Here is a 14,175-nt window from a genome sequence, read left to right as displayed (position 1 = left end):
TGCAGAATGGTGTACACACCTATGCAACTAGAGCCACGTATACAGTATACATGCAGTAACTATAGTTAGAAAAACTGCTGCAAGCTGTTACCTTTGTCTTTGGTATCTGATATCTTTATACCTTTGATATCTGCCTGTTATTGGTAATATCTGCACATCATTAGAATTTGTACCTGTTTAGCAAATTATTGTATTTTTGGTGTTTTTTTTCCATTAAAACCTTTACAGGTATACACTTTGGTGTTTAACATTGGGGCATGGAGAGCAGTGATGTGTGGCCCAGTAATGAAGGGAGTATGGCACATTAATACAGTGTCTACAGAATGCAGCCTAGGTTTATGTGTTTTAGATATGCTTAATATCTGCCATGGCTCACAGTCTAATATTCCACAATTATTTTTTGTTGCGCTATGACACAAGCACCACACAGGTGCCCTGGTCTGGTGCCTAGAGGGGCTTCAGATATTGTGGCATATTGGTCAGAGCCTGCCCTGATTAACCAGCACTTAATGGGCTCAACTCTAGACTGATATTTTGTTAATATACTGATAATCGCTGTAGGTGGTTTTAAAGGACTTCCGAGGCCAAAATCCGGGCCCAAAACATAAAAAAAGTTAACTACCTTCATGACTTTGTAAGGCACGAAGGACGCCGTCCGCACCCTCCGTGCCGTTCCGCCTGGTCCCCTCTGCTGAATAGCCCCCCGAAAGGCTGCAACCCCACGGTCCGGGTCGGCATCTTCTGCCTCCATAAAGATGGCCGCCGGAGCTGGCCACGGCTGCGCAGTCCGCATAGCCGCTACTGCGGCTGCGCAGCTCTAGGGCCAACCCTCCGATCCACGCTGCCTGTTACGTGATCGGGGGGTTGGTCCTAGAGCTGCGCAGCCGCAGTAGCGGCTATGCAGACTGCGCAGCCGTGGCCAGCTCCGGCGGCCATCTTTATGGAGGCAGAAGATGCCGACCCGGACCGTGGGGTGGTAGCCTTTCGGGGGGCTATTCAGCAGAGGGGACCAGGCGGAACGGCACGGAGGGCGCGGACGGCATCCTCCGTGCCTTACAAAGTCATGAAGGTAGCTAACTTTTTTTATGTTTTGGGCCCGGATTTTGGCCTCGGAAGTCCTTTAAGTAAAGAAGTCCCAAAGAAATCAATTCGTTTATATACACTTTACAATGAAAGGTATGTAGAACCACATCCGAATAAAGAGACTTATCAAAGCCTTAAAACTAAAGCAAGGTAGGAATCTGTAGAGGACAACTCATTTGTGTTATAAACCCCATGAGTAATTCAAGAGAACAGTTCTAGGCAGAGACAAACATTGGCCAAGAGCATGTATGACATGATGGTGTTTGACAATTATTTTTAACTAATGCAAAAGTTATAGAATTTATTGAACACACAGTGCACTATGTACTGTAGTGGCCATCAGCATCCAATTCTCTTCCCAGTAAATGCTCCCAATATGGACATGCTGTCTTCAGTTGATGAAAAGTATTGGGTGTATAGTAAGCTATACTGCCATGTTGATATTGATATTGTAGGTTTGTTTTATGTCATATATGCAGTGCAGATTATTAGTGACTCTTTCTTTCGCTGAGCCACACGGTCTCCAGTCACTTAAATGAAAAAACAAAAAATGCCCTTCATTCTCTAAGATGAATTCTTAGACACAGTTTGTCAGTTATGTTTTTTTTATTTTTAACACCTAATACATAAAATCTGGTATGTGCAAAACAGATTTATGAGCAGTTATATGCAAAGATAACTGATCTATTTATGCAGAAAGTTTTTTAGTATTTACATTTCTAGTTTATTCTGTAAACTAAACTTTACAAGCTGACCACAATCTAAAATCCATATATTTTCTGATAAGTAAAATGAGTATTTCAGTCCTTCTCAGACTGCACATTCAGAAAGATAGCTGGGGTAGACATACTATTTCAGTAGCTTACATTAGAGAAAGTAAATGCCTACTAGGCATTTATAAGTGAGACTTTGATCACATGCTACACAAAGGGATGTGGGGGACAACAGAGGATGATTTAACACTAGATCAGCAGAAATGTAGCTACACAGTGGTGGGCATTAGCAGCACCTGGGTAGGCGGAGTTGACTTACTTGACAGCCTTCCCTCCCTTTTCAGAGACTTTCAGGAATCATGCCCTCACTGTTCATGGAGATGTTAGCACTGTGATGTTATTGGGCAAGACACAATAGCCTGATGTAATAATTCAGCTGGCATACTAACCATCCACAACAGCTGTTACACAAAAGCCTAATTATTACAATTAAAAAAAAAATTGTAGTTTTTTTTTACCTCAGACTGTGGCTAGAAAGTAGCTTGTCACTCAAGAAATAACGTGTTCAGGACATGTGTGCTTGATTCTGCAGTAAGTGAGCCAATGCTAGAGTATATGAAAACATTTCAATGAATTCAAAGTAAATTAAGAAATTGGTTTCGTTTGTCTGCTGTAGAAAAGCTCCTCCGTATTATGGAGAGTAAATGAGCTGCAATCTCAAAGCAGTCAGTCGACAGGCACACTTGCATGCTCACACACACAATTTTCTGTTGAAATATAATGTACATTCAGCTGTGTTTCCTGATCACTGTGGCATCTCATTACTATTTACTGCAGTCTTCCAAACTTGGCTGCAAGGCCGAGACAGGACTGTGCTGCTGAGCATCTACCAAATGTATCCACCATCATCTACCTCGCCTGTCTCGCCCTCCTCCTCTTCTGCCTCCTCTCCAGCGTCTTCTGTCTCTTTCTCTTCTTCATCTTCCCAACCAACTCCACTGCCGAAATCCCCCGAGAATCCAACTACATCATCTGTCACACAGAGACACAACAAGATTAGGCTTTCTTCATGTATTATAAATGCGCCTTAACGTATCACATTTTTCTCCTTTTCTCTTTCTCTAAGCAGAGTTCCTCAACCTTGTCCTCAAGGCCCACCAACAGTACATGTTTTGCAGAAAACCACGAACATTCACAGGTGGGGTAATTAGTGTTGCAGCAGAGCTGATAACCAACCTCTCTGGATTTCTACAAAACATGTACTGTTGGTGGGCCTTGAGGACAGGGTTGGGGAACATTGCCTTAAAGTACACCCGTGAAGAAAAAAAAAATGCAAAAGTTACTTACCTCAGTAAAGGGAAGCCTCTAATCCTCCTGCAGCCCACCCTTTCTAACTGGGACCTCCTCTTCTTCACAGCCACAAGCGTGGCTTGGTGCAAACCTATTCCACAAGCCTTTGTCAAATAGGTTCAGAGGGTCCCAGCACTGGATGGCTGAGGTGAAGAAGGATGGGGAAATCCTCTGGACTAACCAAAGGCTTTCCTCTAAGTTATCGATCGTTTTTTGTACATTTTTTTTTACTCACCGGTACACTTTAAAGCAAGCTTGAACTTAAAACTACATATGCAATTAAACATCTCGTGTATTTTTTTTTTTTGTTACGGAAAATAGAACTTCCCTATTTCTTCACATTTGAATTATAGCTTTTACATTGAAGTGTAAACAACAGTCATATCGGTGTGAGGTATATTTTGGTTTATTCAGAGATTTTTTTTTTTAATTTTTCAGCACTATTAAGTCATCAGGAATGTATTTTCCACTAGATAAAAGTGTTTAGGCTTCTATTTACTTTTCAGGAGAGCTGATACATTTCTTCTCCTAATACTTTCTCCTTAGCATAAACAGAGCACTGTTTGACAATAAAAAAATAGCGACATGGGCAAACTCTAAGTAGGATAGGTACTTTATGTATTGATGTTAATCTCATCATATCACGTGAGCTCAGATATGATTTAAAAAAACAAAAAAAAAGTAGTAGAGGGTGGGGGTTTCACTGTTTAAAAGGAAATAAATATATCGACTTCATATCCCTCTCACTTAATGTTCCCTTTAAAAGACTACTGTAGCAAGGAGGATATGGAGGCTGCCATATTTATTTCCTTTTAAACAATACCAGTTCCCTGGCTATCCTGCTGATCCTCTGCCTTTAATACTTTAAGCCAGAGTTCCCCAACCCTGTCCTCAAGGCCCACCAACAGTACATGTTTTGCAGAAAACCTCAGACAATCACAGGTGTGGTAATTAGTGTCTCAGCAGAGCTGATTAACTACCTCTGTGGATTTCCACAAAACATGCACTGTTGGTGGGCCTAGAGGACAGGGTTGGGGAACACTGCTAAGCCATAGACCCTGAACAAGCATGCAGATCAGGTGTTTCTGACATTATTGTCAGATCTGACAAATTTAGCTGCATGCTTGTTTCTGGTGTGATTCAGACACTATTGCAACCACATAGATCAGCAAGGCTGCCAAGCAACAGGTATTGTTTAAAAGGAAATAAATGTGGCAGCCTCCATATTATTCTCTCTACAGTTGTACTTTAAAGGGAACCTAAACTGAGAGGAATATGGATGTTTCCTTTTAATCAACACCAATTGCCTGGCAGAATTGCTGATCTATCCGGTCAGTATTGGCTGAATCGCACACCTGAAACAAGCATGCAGCTAATCCAGTCTGACTTCAGTCAGAGCACCTGATCTGCATGCTTGATGAGGGGCTGTAGCTAAAAGTATTAGAGACACAGGATCAGCAGGAGAGTCAGGCAACTGGTATTATTTTAAAAGGAAAAATCCATATCCTTCTCAGTTAAGGTTCCCTTTAAACAAAGCAGATTGTCTGGCTGTCCTGCTGATCCTCTGCCTATGATACTTCTGTGCCAGTTAGATACGATACAGTTTTCTAACAGATTTACTGTCAGATTGATTATTTCCAACATGTCCGATCTGATTTCCGATCGATTTTTCTAACCATTTTTCATAAAAGTGAATGGAAAATCGATTGAAAAATCGATTACTGACAGATCGATTATTTTTAACATGTCTGATCTGATTTCCAAATTGCATCGTGTGTACCTAGCATTAGCCATACATCCTGAACAAGCCTGCAAATTAGACGTTTCTGACTGAAGTCTCACTAGGTTAGCCATATGCTTGTTTTCAGGTGTGTAATTCATACACTGAAGCCAGAAAGATCATCAGGACAGCCACGCAACTGGTATTGTATAAAAAGAAATACAGTGATGTGAAAAACTATTTGCGCCCTTCCTGATTTCTTATTCTTTTGCATGTTACACAAATGTTTCTGCTCATCAAAAACCGTTAACTATTAGTCAAAGATAACATGATTGAACACAAAATGCAGTTTTAAATGATGGTTTTTATTATTTAGTGAGAAAATAACTCAAAACCTACATGGCCTGTGTGAAAAAGGAATTGCCCCCTGAACCTAATAACTGGTTGGGCCATCCATAGCAGCAATAACGGCAATCAAGCGTTTGTGATAACTTGCAACGAGTCTTTTACAGCGCTCTGGAGGAATTTTGGGCCACTCATCTTTGCAGAATTGTTGTAATTCAGCTTTATTTGAGGGTTTTCTAGAATGAACCGCCTTCATGCCACAACATCTCAATAGGATTCAGGTCAGGACTTTCACTAGGCCACTCCAAGGTCATTTTGTTTTTTTTTCAGCCATTCAGTGGTGGATTTGCTGGTGTGTTTTGGGTCATTGTCCTGCTGCAGCACCCAAGATCGCTTCAGCTTGAGTTGACGAACAGATGGCCGGACATTCTCCTTTAGGATTTTTTGGTAGACAGTAGAATTCATGGTTCCATCTATCACAGCAAGCCTTCCAGGTCCTGAAGCAGCAAAACAACCCCAGACCATCACACTACCACCACCATATTTTACTGTTGGTATGATGTTCTTTTGCTGAAATGCTGTGTTACTTCTACGCCAGATGTAACGGGACATGCACCTTCCAAAAAGTTCAACTTTTGTCTCGTCGGTCCACAAGGTATTTTCCCAAAAGTCTTGGTAATCATTGAGATGTTTTTTAGCAAAATTGAGACGAGCCTTAATGTTCTTTTTGCTTAAAAGTGGTTTGCGCCTTGGATATCTGCCATGCAGGCCGTTTTTGCCCAGTCTCTTTCTTATGGTGGAGTCGTGAACACTGACTTTAATTGAGGCAAGTGAGGCCTGCAGTTCTTTAGATGTTGTCCTGGGGTCTTTTGTGGCCTCTCGGATGAGTTTTCTCTGCGCTCTTGGGGTAATTTTGGTTGGCCGGCCACTCCTGGGAAGGTTCATCACTGTTCCATGTTTTTGCCATTTGTGGATAATGGCTCTCACTGTGGTTCAGTGGAGTCCCAAAGCTTTAGAAATGGCTTTATAACCTTTACCAGACTGATAGATCTCAATTACTTTTGTTCTCATTTGCTCCTGAATTTCTTCGGATCTTGGCATGATGTCTAGCTTTTGAGGTGCGTTTGGTCTACTTCTCTGTGTTAGATAGCTCCTATTTAAGTGATTTCTTGATTGAAACAGGTGTGGCAGTAATCAGGCCTGGGGGTGACTACAGAAATTGAACTCAGGTGTGATAAACCACAGTTAAGTTATTTTTTAACAAGGTGGGCAATCACTTTTTCACACAAGGCCATGTAGATTTGGAGGTTTTCTTCTCACTAAATAATAAAAACCATAATTTAAAACTGCATTTTGTGTTTAATTATGTTATCTTTGACTGATTGTGCACATGTCTTTATGCACTGTGTTATGCTGCATGTCATTTGTGCTTTGCTCTCTCTTTGTTTCCCCCTCTTCCTCTCTCCCCCCCTCCCTTTCCCCTCCCTCCCCCTCTTTCCCCTCCCTCCCCCCCTTTTGTGTTCCCTCCCTTCTATTCTCCCTGTTCCCAATCATTCCTGCTTTTGTGATTACATATAACTGATTGCATGCGCTTTTGGTACTGTGTTTTTATATGACATTCACTGTATATGTGTTTTTTATATTAGGTGTATTGTATCAGTTCACACACCATTTTAAACTGTATGTCTCTTTAAGAACTGAATGGACACCCATTGGGTGTGTCCACTTCACCTATATAACCTGTGCAATGTATGGTTTTTGTAAGCTATGATTAAGGAGCCGTTGCTCCGATACGCGTGAGCTTTTGTATGCTACTTTGATGATGGATTATTAATAAAGGTTTATTGACAATATCCCACCATCTGGTGCAGAGGGATTTTTTCCTGGATCTTTGACTAATAGTTAACGGTTTTTGATGAGCAGAAACATTTAAGTTTGACAAACATGCAAAAGAATAAGAAATCAGGAAGGGGGCAAATAGTTTTTCACATCACTGTGAATATGGTAGCCTCCATGTGTCTCACCTCGGGTTTCCTTTAAAAGTGCAGGTTTTCCACATAGGAGGATAACATTAACTGTTACTTAGTCAATCAAATGACATGATGTGTGTGTGGTACAAGGTTTTGTTACCAACTTCTTTAACCTTAAGGTGAATTTCAAGTCACAGAACAGTATAGCTTCCCATGTGGCCAGGATGAAATGTATTTGCATATTATTACAAGGATATGGTTGCATCATATTAGAGGTCAGTACTTACGTAGTTATGGGAGAGTTGATGTGAGAATATATAGAGATGGCAATAGTGGCTGGCAAGTTATTATTAGAATTGTAAACTATATAAAAAAATCTGCAACCTCTGCACCCAAATTAGCAAGTGCCTATTTTCCATGAATGCAAACAGAGCTGTGTGCACAGCAAATAATGCAGAAATTGAGAACTGGAGATAGTACTTTACCTCCAGTTTCAGTGCTTCTAAGAGGTCTGTTTAATTTTAAATTGGGGATTATGAAATGGATTATGAGCAACAGAAAATGTCTTGGATCTGTTTTTTTGTACCCTAAACATACTTTATTTTATGTAGGGGGGAACAGAGGTAGAGAAGGCAGGACATTTTTCATACGCTTCATCTGTTGTAGCAATGAGCATCTCGGTGCTGACTCAGTACACCCTGCTCTATAGACTTCAGTGGAGCGTGCTGCACTTAGCCAACTGAGAGCCATTGACAGGCAAAAGATTAAGACAAAAGAGGGGACTAAGAAAAAGCGTCTTCCTTTACCCTACACAGGCCCAGGTTTAGTGTTATTTTTTTTTAAAAATGGCTCCATAAGCTGGTACCTATTTTTGAGGGATCATTATTTTCTTTAACCTCCTTGGCGGTAACCCCGTGTGTGACACGGGGTAAGCCGCCGGAGGGTGCCGCTCAGGCCCTGCTGGGCCGATTTACATAATCTTTTTTTTCAAACACGCAGCTAGCAGTTTGCTAGCTGCGTGTTTGGTCTGATCGCCACCGCCGATGCGCCGCTACCCGCCGCGATACTGCCCCCCCCCCCGCATACCCCTTGCGCAGCCTGGCCAATCGGCGCCAGGCTGCGCTATGGGGTGGATCGGGATTCCCTGTGACGTCGATGACGTCACTCCAACCATTGCCATGGCGACGGGGGAAGTCCTCAAGGAAATCCCGTTCAGAACGGGATTTCCTTATGGGCAAGCGGCACCGGCGGCGATCGGACGCTACGGGGGGACGCCGCAGGGAGGGGGGAAGCATGTAGCTAGCGCTAGGCTAGCTACATGCTAAAAAAAGTGAAAAAAAAAACTCCCGCGGCCGCGCAGCCATACCAGGGGGGTTAAATTGTGTACTTGGCAAATCTATAAATTGGACCATAAAATTACTATTCTGTTTCTTATATTAATGGAAACCAGAGAGGAGACAAAGTACAAGTTTTATTCGTACCTGGGGCTTCCTCCAGCCCCATCCGCACAGATTGCTGCCATGCCACCGTCCTCAGCCTTTTCCAGCTCCGGTACCGGGTCACAGAACTTCAGCCAGTCTGAGCAAGGGCAGTGCGCTCTCGCCGGCGGAGAATAGTACAGCGCAGGCAAGAAGCAATCTGTGTGGATAGGGCTGAAGGAAGCCCCAGGTTTGTATAAAACTTGTACTCATCTCTGGTACACTTTAAGGAAAGTGTCTGGAGAGGATGATATTTCAGTCAAGAGCAGTGGATGTATCATACCAATTGTATAAATTTTCATTAGGAAAAAGTCTAAAAAATGTATAAATATAAGATAGTAAGAGGTACAAGATAGTAAGAGGTAACCTTGGAATTCAATGTTTTCAAACCTACTACTTGTCAGAATTCTAGCGGTTTTATTTATGCAGTAAAAGCTGTCATATGTGTGTTTTAAGTTTTAATGTTCTATGCAAAATGTCATTGTAAATTGTAAAGTAGGGTTACTTCTTTAATATATTGCTTTGTGACATCTCAGCATGTTCCAGGCTGTAAAGCTTATAAGATTATTTTAACTTGCAAGCTGGCAGATAATTGACATACTGGTTACAAGCAGGGCTGAGGAGTCGGGGCAATTTTGGGGAGTCTGAGTCGTTGATTTCATAAACTGAGGAGTCGGGAGTCGGATGATTTTTGTACAAAATCCACAGCCCTGTTAAGTATTAGACTAAGGAGTCGGAGTCGAGGAGTCTGAGTCGTAACCATTTTGGGTACCCGGAGTTGGAGTTGTGGTTTTATAAACTGAGGAGTCGGAGTCGGAAGATTTTTGTACCGACTCCACAGCCCTGGTTACAAGAAGCCAAAACATTCTTTGTTAATGTCAAGGTTAGACTGCGCAGTATGTGTAAGACAGAATGCTAGTTTAAAACCTACATTACTGCAGTAATTATATATGCACATTTTCTTAATTATTAAAAATAGATATTATTCATCTAAATATTAATAATCAATACAGTCCTTCTAAAGAAAGAAATAGTTATTGTTAAACCCTATATAATAGAATTTAATACTTTGAAATCTATTTTAAAAAGCTGGATTCTGCAGTGAAAGTTTTAAAATACATTAGCTGTTTTCCACAAAGTTATTTAGACTATAATTGTTCTATGGAATGTCAATAATAAGTTCCAAGGTTTTTGTATTGTCCCATATTTAGGACAAATGATGCCACCTGGTGGTTTTATAGTCTTATAAATAATATTATTAATATTACTTATTTATGATGATAGTGACATCTTGCGGTTGAAATTATATATTTATTCATAAAAAAGGCAAATATATAAAACATGATTTTATATTAAGATTTAATATGCAATTATTTCTTAAGTGATTCATTGTTTTAAAGGGACACTTAAGTCAAACAAAAAAAACCGAGTTTTACTCACCTAGGGCTTCCAATAGCCCCCTGCAGCTCTCCGGTGCCCTCGCCGTCTCCCTCCGATCCTCCTGGCCCCGCCGGCAGCCACTTCCTGTTTCGGTGACAGGAGCTGACAGACTGGGGACGTGAGTGATTCTTCGCGTTCCCAGACACATTAGCACCCTCTATGCTGCTATATGGTATATGATATATTCTATAGCAGCATAGATGGCGCTATTGTGGCCAGGAACGTGAAGAATCACTCGTGTCCCCAGCCTGTCAGCTCCTGTCACCGAAACAGGAAGTGGCTGCCGGCGGGGCCAGGAGGATCGGAGGGAGATGGTGAGGGCACCGGACAGCTGCAGGGGGCCATTGGAAGCCCCAGGTGAGTAAAACTCATTTTTTTTTACTTGAGTGTCCCTTTAAGAAGAATTCTATAATAAGCTTTATATTTAAATGAGTATAGTAGAAGCCCTGTATGCTTCAATAAGCCTTAAATTGCTGAAGGCTCTTACAGGTCTGTGTACAGTGTTATAGTGTCAACCTGACCAATCTTATGTCTGGGAAAGTACCGAGACATTCCAAAAACTAATTAGCAGAAGGGGATATTATCAGAAATGCGTCATGAATGACATTGTTTAGTCTCAATGTCTGGGGCAGCCAGCAGACAAGATGGCTGGTGACGTCCATTTTTAATTAACTGCGTCAAATATGACCTTTTAATCAAATGTCAGATGACGTTAATTCCCACAAGATAAGGTAATTAACCACTTCACCACTGAGGGGGTTTACCCCCTGACCACCAGAGCAATTTTCACCTGTCAGCGCTCCTTCCATTCATTCGTCTATAACTTTATCATTTACTTATCACAATTAAACGATCTATATCTTGTTTTTTCCACCACCAATTAGGGTTTCTTTAGGTGGTACATCATGCCAAGAATTATTTTATTCTAAATGTGTTTTAATGGGAAAATAGGAAAAATGTGGGAAAAAAATTAATTATTTTTCAGTTTTCGGCCATTATAGTTTTTAAATAATGCATGCTACTGTAATGAAAACCCATGAAATGTATTTGCCCTTTTGTCCCGGTTATAAAACCATTTCAATTATGTCCCTATCACAATGTTTGGCGCCAATATTTTATTTGGAAATAAAGGTGTATTTTTTTCAGTTTTGCGTCCATCCCTAATTACAAGCCCATAGTTTATAAAGTAACAGTGTTGTACCCTCCTGACATAAATATTTAAAAAGTTCAGTCCCTAAGGTAACTATTTATGTATTTTTTTTATTTATCATTTTTATTACAAAAAAAAAAATAAATTTGGGAGTGTGGGAGGTAATGAGTTAATTTTTTGTGTAAAAGTAATTTATTTGTATGTGAAAAATGTGTAGGGTGTAGTTTTACTATTTGGCCACAAGATGGCCACAGTAACTTTTTGTTTTAATGCGACCTCCAAGCGTCCTTCTGGAAGCTTGGAGGAAGTACTTGGAGGCTGGCTAAGTTTGTATCTTTTCACAATGATCGCGCTGCCCATCGGAGAGCAGCGGATCATTGCGGGGCTTAGATCAACGAACGGGAATGGATTTTCCCGTTGATCTCCGGGCGAGCGGGCGGCGGCGGCGTGTTTACTAGTGGCGGGCGTCGTGTTTACGAGCGGGAGCGCGGGCAGCGGCGGGAGTGCGCAAAGTACGGATTTCTCCGTCCCTGGGGGTTAAAGGATGGAAAAAGGGACGGAGAAATCCGTACGGGCGGGGGTAAAGTGGTTAAGAATTTATAAACAATAATATTGTGATTTAGGTATTCAAAACATAGATAGCGTTTGACGCACGGAAGCTTTAGCCAATCAGAGTCTGGGATTCAGGGAAAGTCTAGATTAGGCAGCCACATTGCATCCAACCCCTGTAAAAGTAGGAACTGAAAGCTCATAGTTTGCAGAAGCCCAACAATCTCCTGAGAAGACACGAGGCAGAAGCTACCTTCCCACACGTGGTTCTAGATGCTGAAGAGATGACAGAGAAGGGGTAATGTGCTTAATATTCTGGTGATTTACCTTATTAATTTTTCAGCATTAAGTTTTGTTAAGATATTAGCAAGAAGTTTTTTTAGAAGCTATTTTTATGCTATTTCTTTAAGAAGATTACTACAAGTTTTACACAGCTATTATATACACAGCTATTGATACAGATGAGACTATTTTTGATTTTATTCTACATAACACAACTGTTATATTCTTTTTTGAATGTACTTAGAAGATTGATGATCGCTTGGCTATAAAGCCTCGATGAGATGGAATACTGCTAGAGGGAAATACTACTTGGAAATATTCATATTTTGTATATATGCTGTATGATAAGCAAATACAATTTTTTTTTTTATATAAAATCATATACTGAGTGTTCTTATTCATTTCAAGGTACACTATCAATCTATAATTACTGTTATAGAGGGTTCAGACCCCTCTATGCCGGAATTATATGATAGCAACGCTTTAAGGGCTGGTCCTTTACTGAGTTAGCAATCATGAAAAAGGCAAGAACCGCTCGGGTATTTGACATACTGGCTCTGCATATCTGATGCCCAAAACTATTTAGCCTAACTCCAACCTCCCTAGCTCCTATAACCTAATATCGGAGGTTCTGCTATCCTCTACTGCCCCACCTACCCCTACCTAGCCAGACCCAACACCCCAACCCCTGTGACCCCATATCTGAATTCCTGCAACCCCTCACATTTTATCTCCTGCCTTGCCCACTCTACCTAGCTTAGCTTCAACCAATATCTGAGAATCCTGCAACTCCCACATTTTCTCTCCTGCCTCACCCACTCTATGTAGCCTAATTAAATCTTCCCCATTTCTTTTTAATAATGCTAACCATAAACTATGTTGTATAATCTGTCTCAAAGCTTTTAGAGTAAGTTAAAATAAAGTTTAATTCCACCCTCAAATGAAAAAAAAATTCTAGGCACCACCAACAACCCTGAAAAGATATACATCAATTGTCACACCTCCCACCAGCAATGTACAGTGCCTGGCCTTAGGTTGGGCACTGCTCTGCACCTATTCTTAGTTCATGCTAGAAGGTGTACTTCAGTATGAGCAGTATTACAACAGGCTGAACCTATACACATTTATGCTTAGATCTGTCCTGTATTGTAATGATGCTGCACCTTAATTCCGGTACAAATGACCTGAAATTGACAACATACAGAGTGGTGCTAGGTCAGGTGCCGCACATCACTGTCATGCAGTGGAACGGGTGGTGCTAGGTCAGGTGCTGCACATCACTTTCATGCAGTGGAACGGGCGGTGCTAGGTCAGGTGCCGCAAATCACTGTCATGTAGTGGAACAGGTGGTGCTAGGTCAGGTGCTGTACATTACTGTCATGCAGTTGAACAGGTGGTGCTAGGTAATATGCTGTACAATACTGTCATGCAGTGGAATGGGCAATGCTAGGTCATGTGCCGCACATCACTGTCATGTAGAGGAACAGGTGGTGCTAGGTCAAGTGCTGTACATTACTGTCATGCAGTGGAACAGGCAATGTAAAGTAATTTTTTTTTGGATACAGTTTTGGGAAGGGCTGCTGATTGTATTACCAGAATGGGAAGTATTACTTAATTGCCTAAATGAAAATGGGAAGGAAAAGCAGACTGCAGAGAAATTAGTTTATTAGGTTTTACCAAAAAGTTTTGATTCGGGATAATTACATTTATTGTCTAACTTAAAACAATTTTACCAGTCATTTAATAAAGTATCTATAAATGGCCGCAAAATTAGTGTATTTGTGAAGCGTTATAACTTGTATCGACTTAAGGGGCCCATACACCTAACTATTTTCCCGCCGATATACAGCAGATTCGATCACTGCCCAACGATTTCACAGCAGATTGGATCACAAACGCTGACAGAACGATCGATTTCTGTCCAAAATCAATCGTTCCCGTCGATCCGTCCATGCAGAAGATTTTGCTCGATCGCCGGCGGGTTGGGAGTGCGTCGATAGCGGCGTTCGAATGCCCGACGACCGACTTTAGCTGCAATACATTACCTGTTCCGCCGGCGTGTGTCCCCGCTCTCTGCGCTGTCTTCTTCTCCACG

At 41.3% G+C, this 14,175-nt stretch overlaps 2 protein-coding genes across 2 annotated transcripts in view; one reads left to right on the top strand and one right to left on the bottom strand.

Annotated features, from left to right (window-relative positions):
• LOC137535911 (peroxisomal leader peptide-processing protease-like) overlaps positions 1 to 14,175 on the top strand; it is a 177,438-nt gene that overhangs the window by 146,178 nt on the left and 17,085 nt on the right. The window lies entirely within an intron of this gene.
• Positions 1,671 to 14,175, bottom strand: part of SPOCK2 (SPARC (osteonectin), cwcv and kazal like domains proteoglycan 2) — a 272,957-nt gene continuing 260,452 nt past the window's right edge. The window contains exon 10 of the mRNA XM_068257790.1: positions 1,671 to 2,828. Within this exon, the coding sequence (XP_068113891.1) occupies positions 2,683 to 2,828 (146 nt within the window). The 3' untranslated portion in view covers positions 1,671 to 2,682. The remainder of the gene's footprint in view (positions 2,829 to 14,175) is intronic.

This window comes from Hyperolius riggenbachi, chromosome 10 (genome assembly GCF_040937935.1).
Source record: "Hyperolius riggenbachi isolate aHypRig1 chromosome 10, aHypRig1.pri, whole genome shotgun sequence".
Taxonomy (NCBI): domain Eukaryota; kingdom Metazoa; phylum Chordata; class Amphibia; order Anura; family Hyperoliidae; genus Hyperolius; species Hyperolius riggenbachi.
This window is presented reverse-complemented; position numbering and strand designations above follow the sequence as displayed.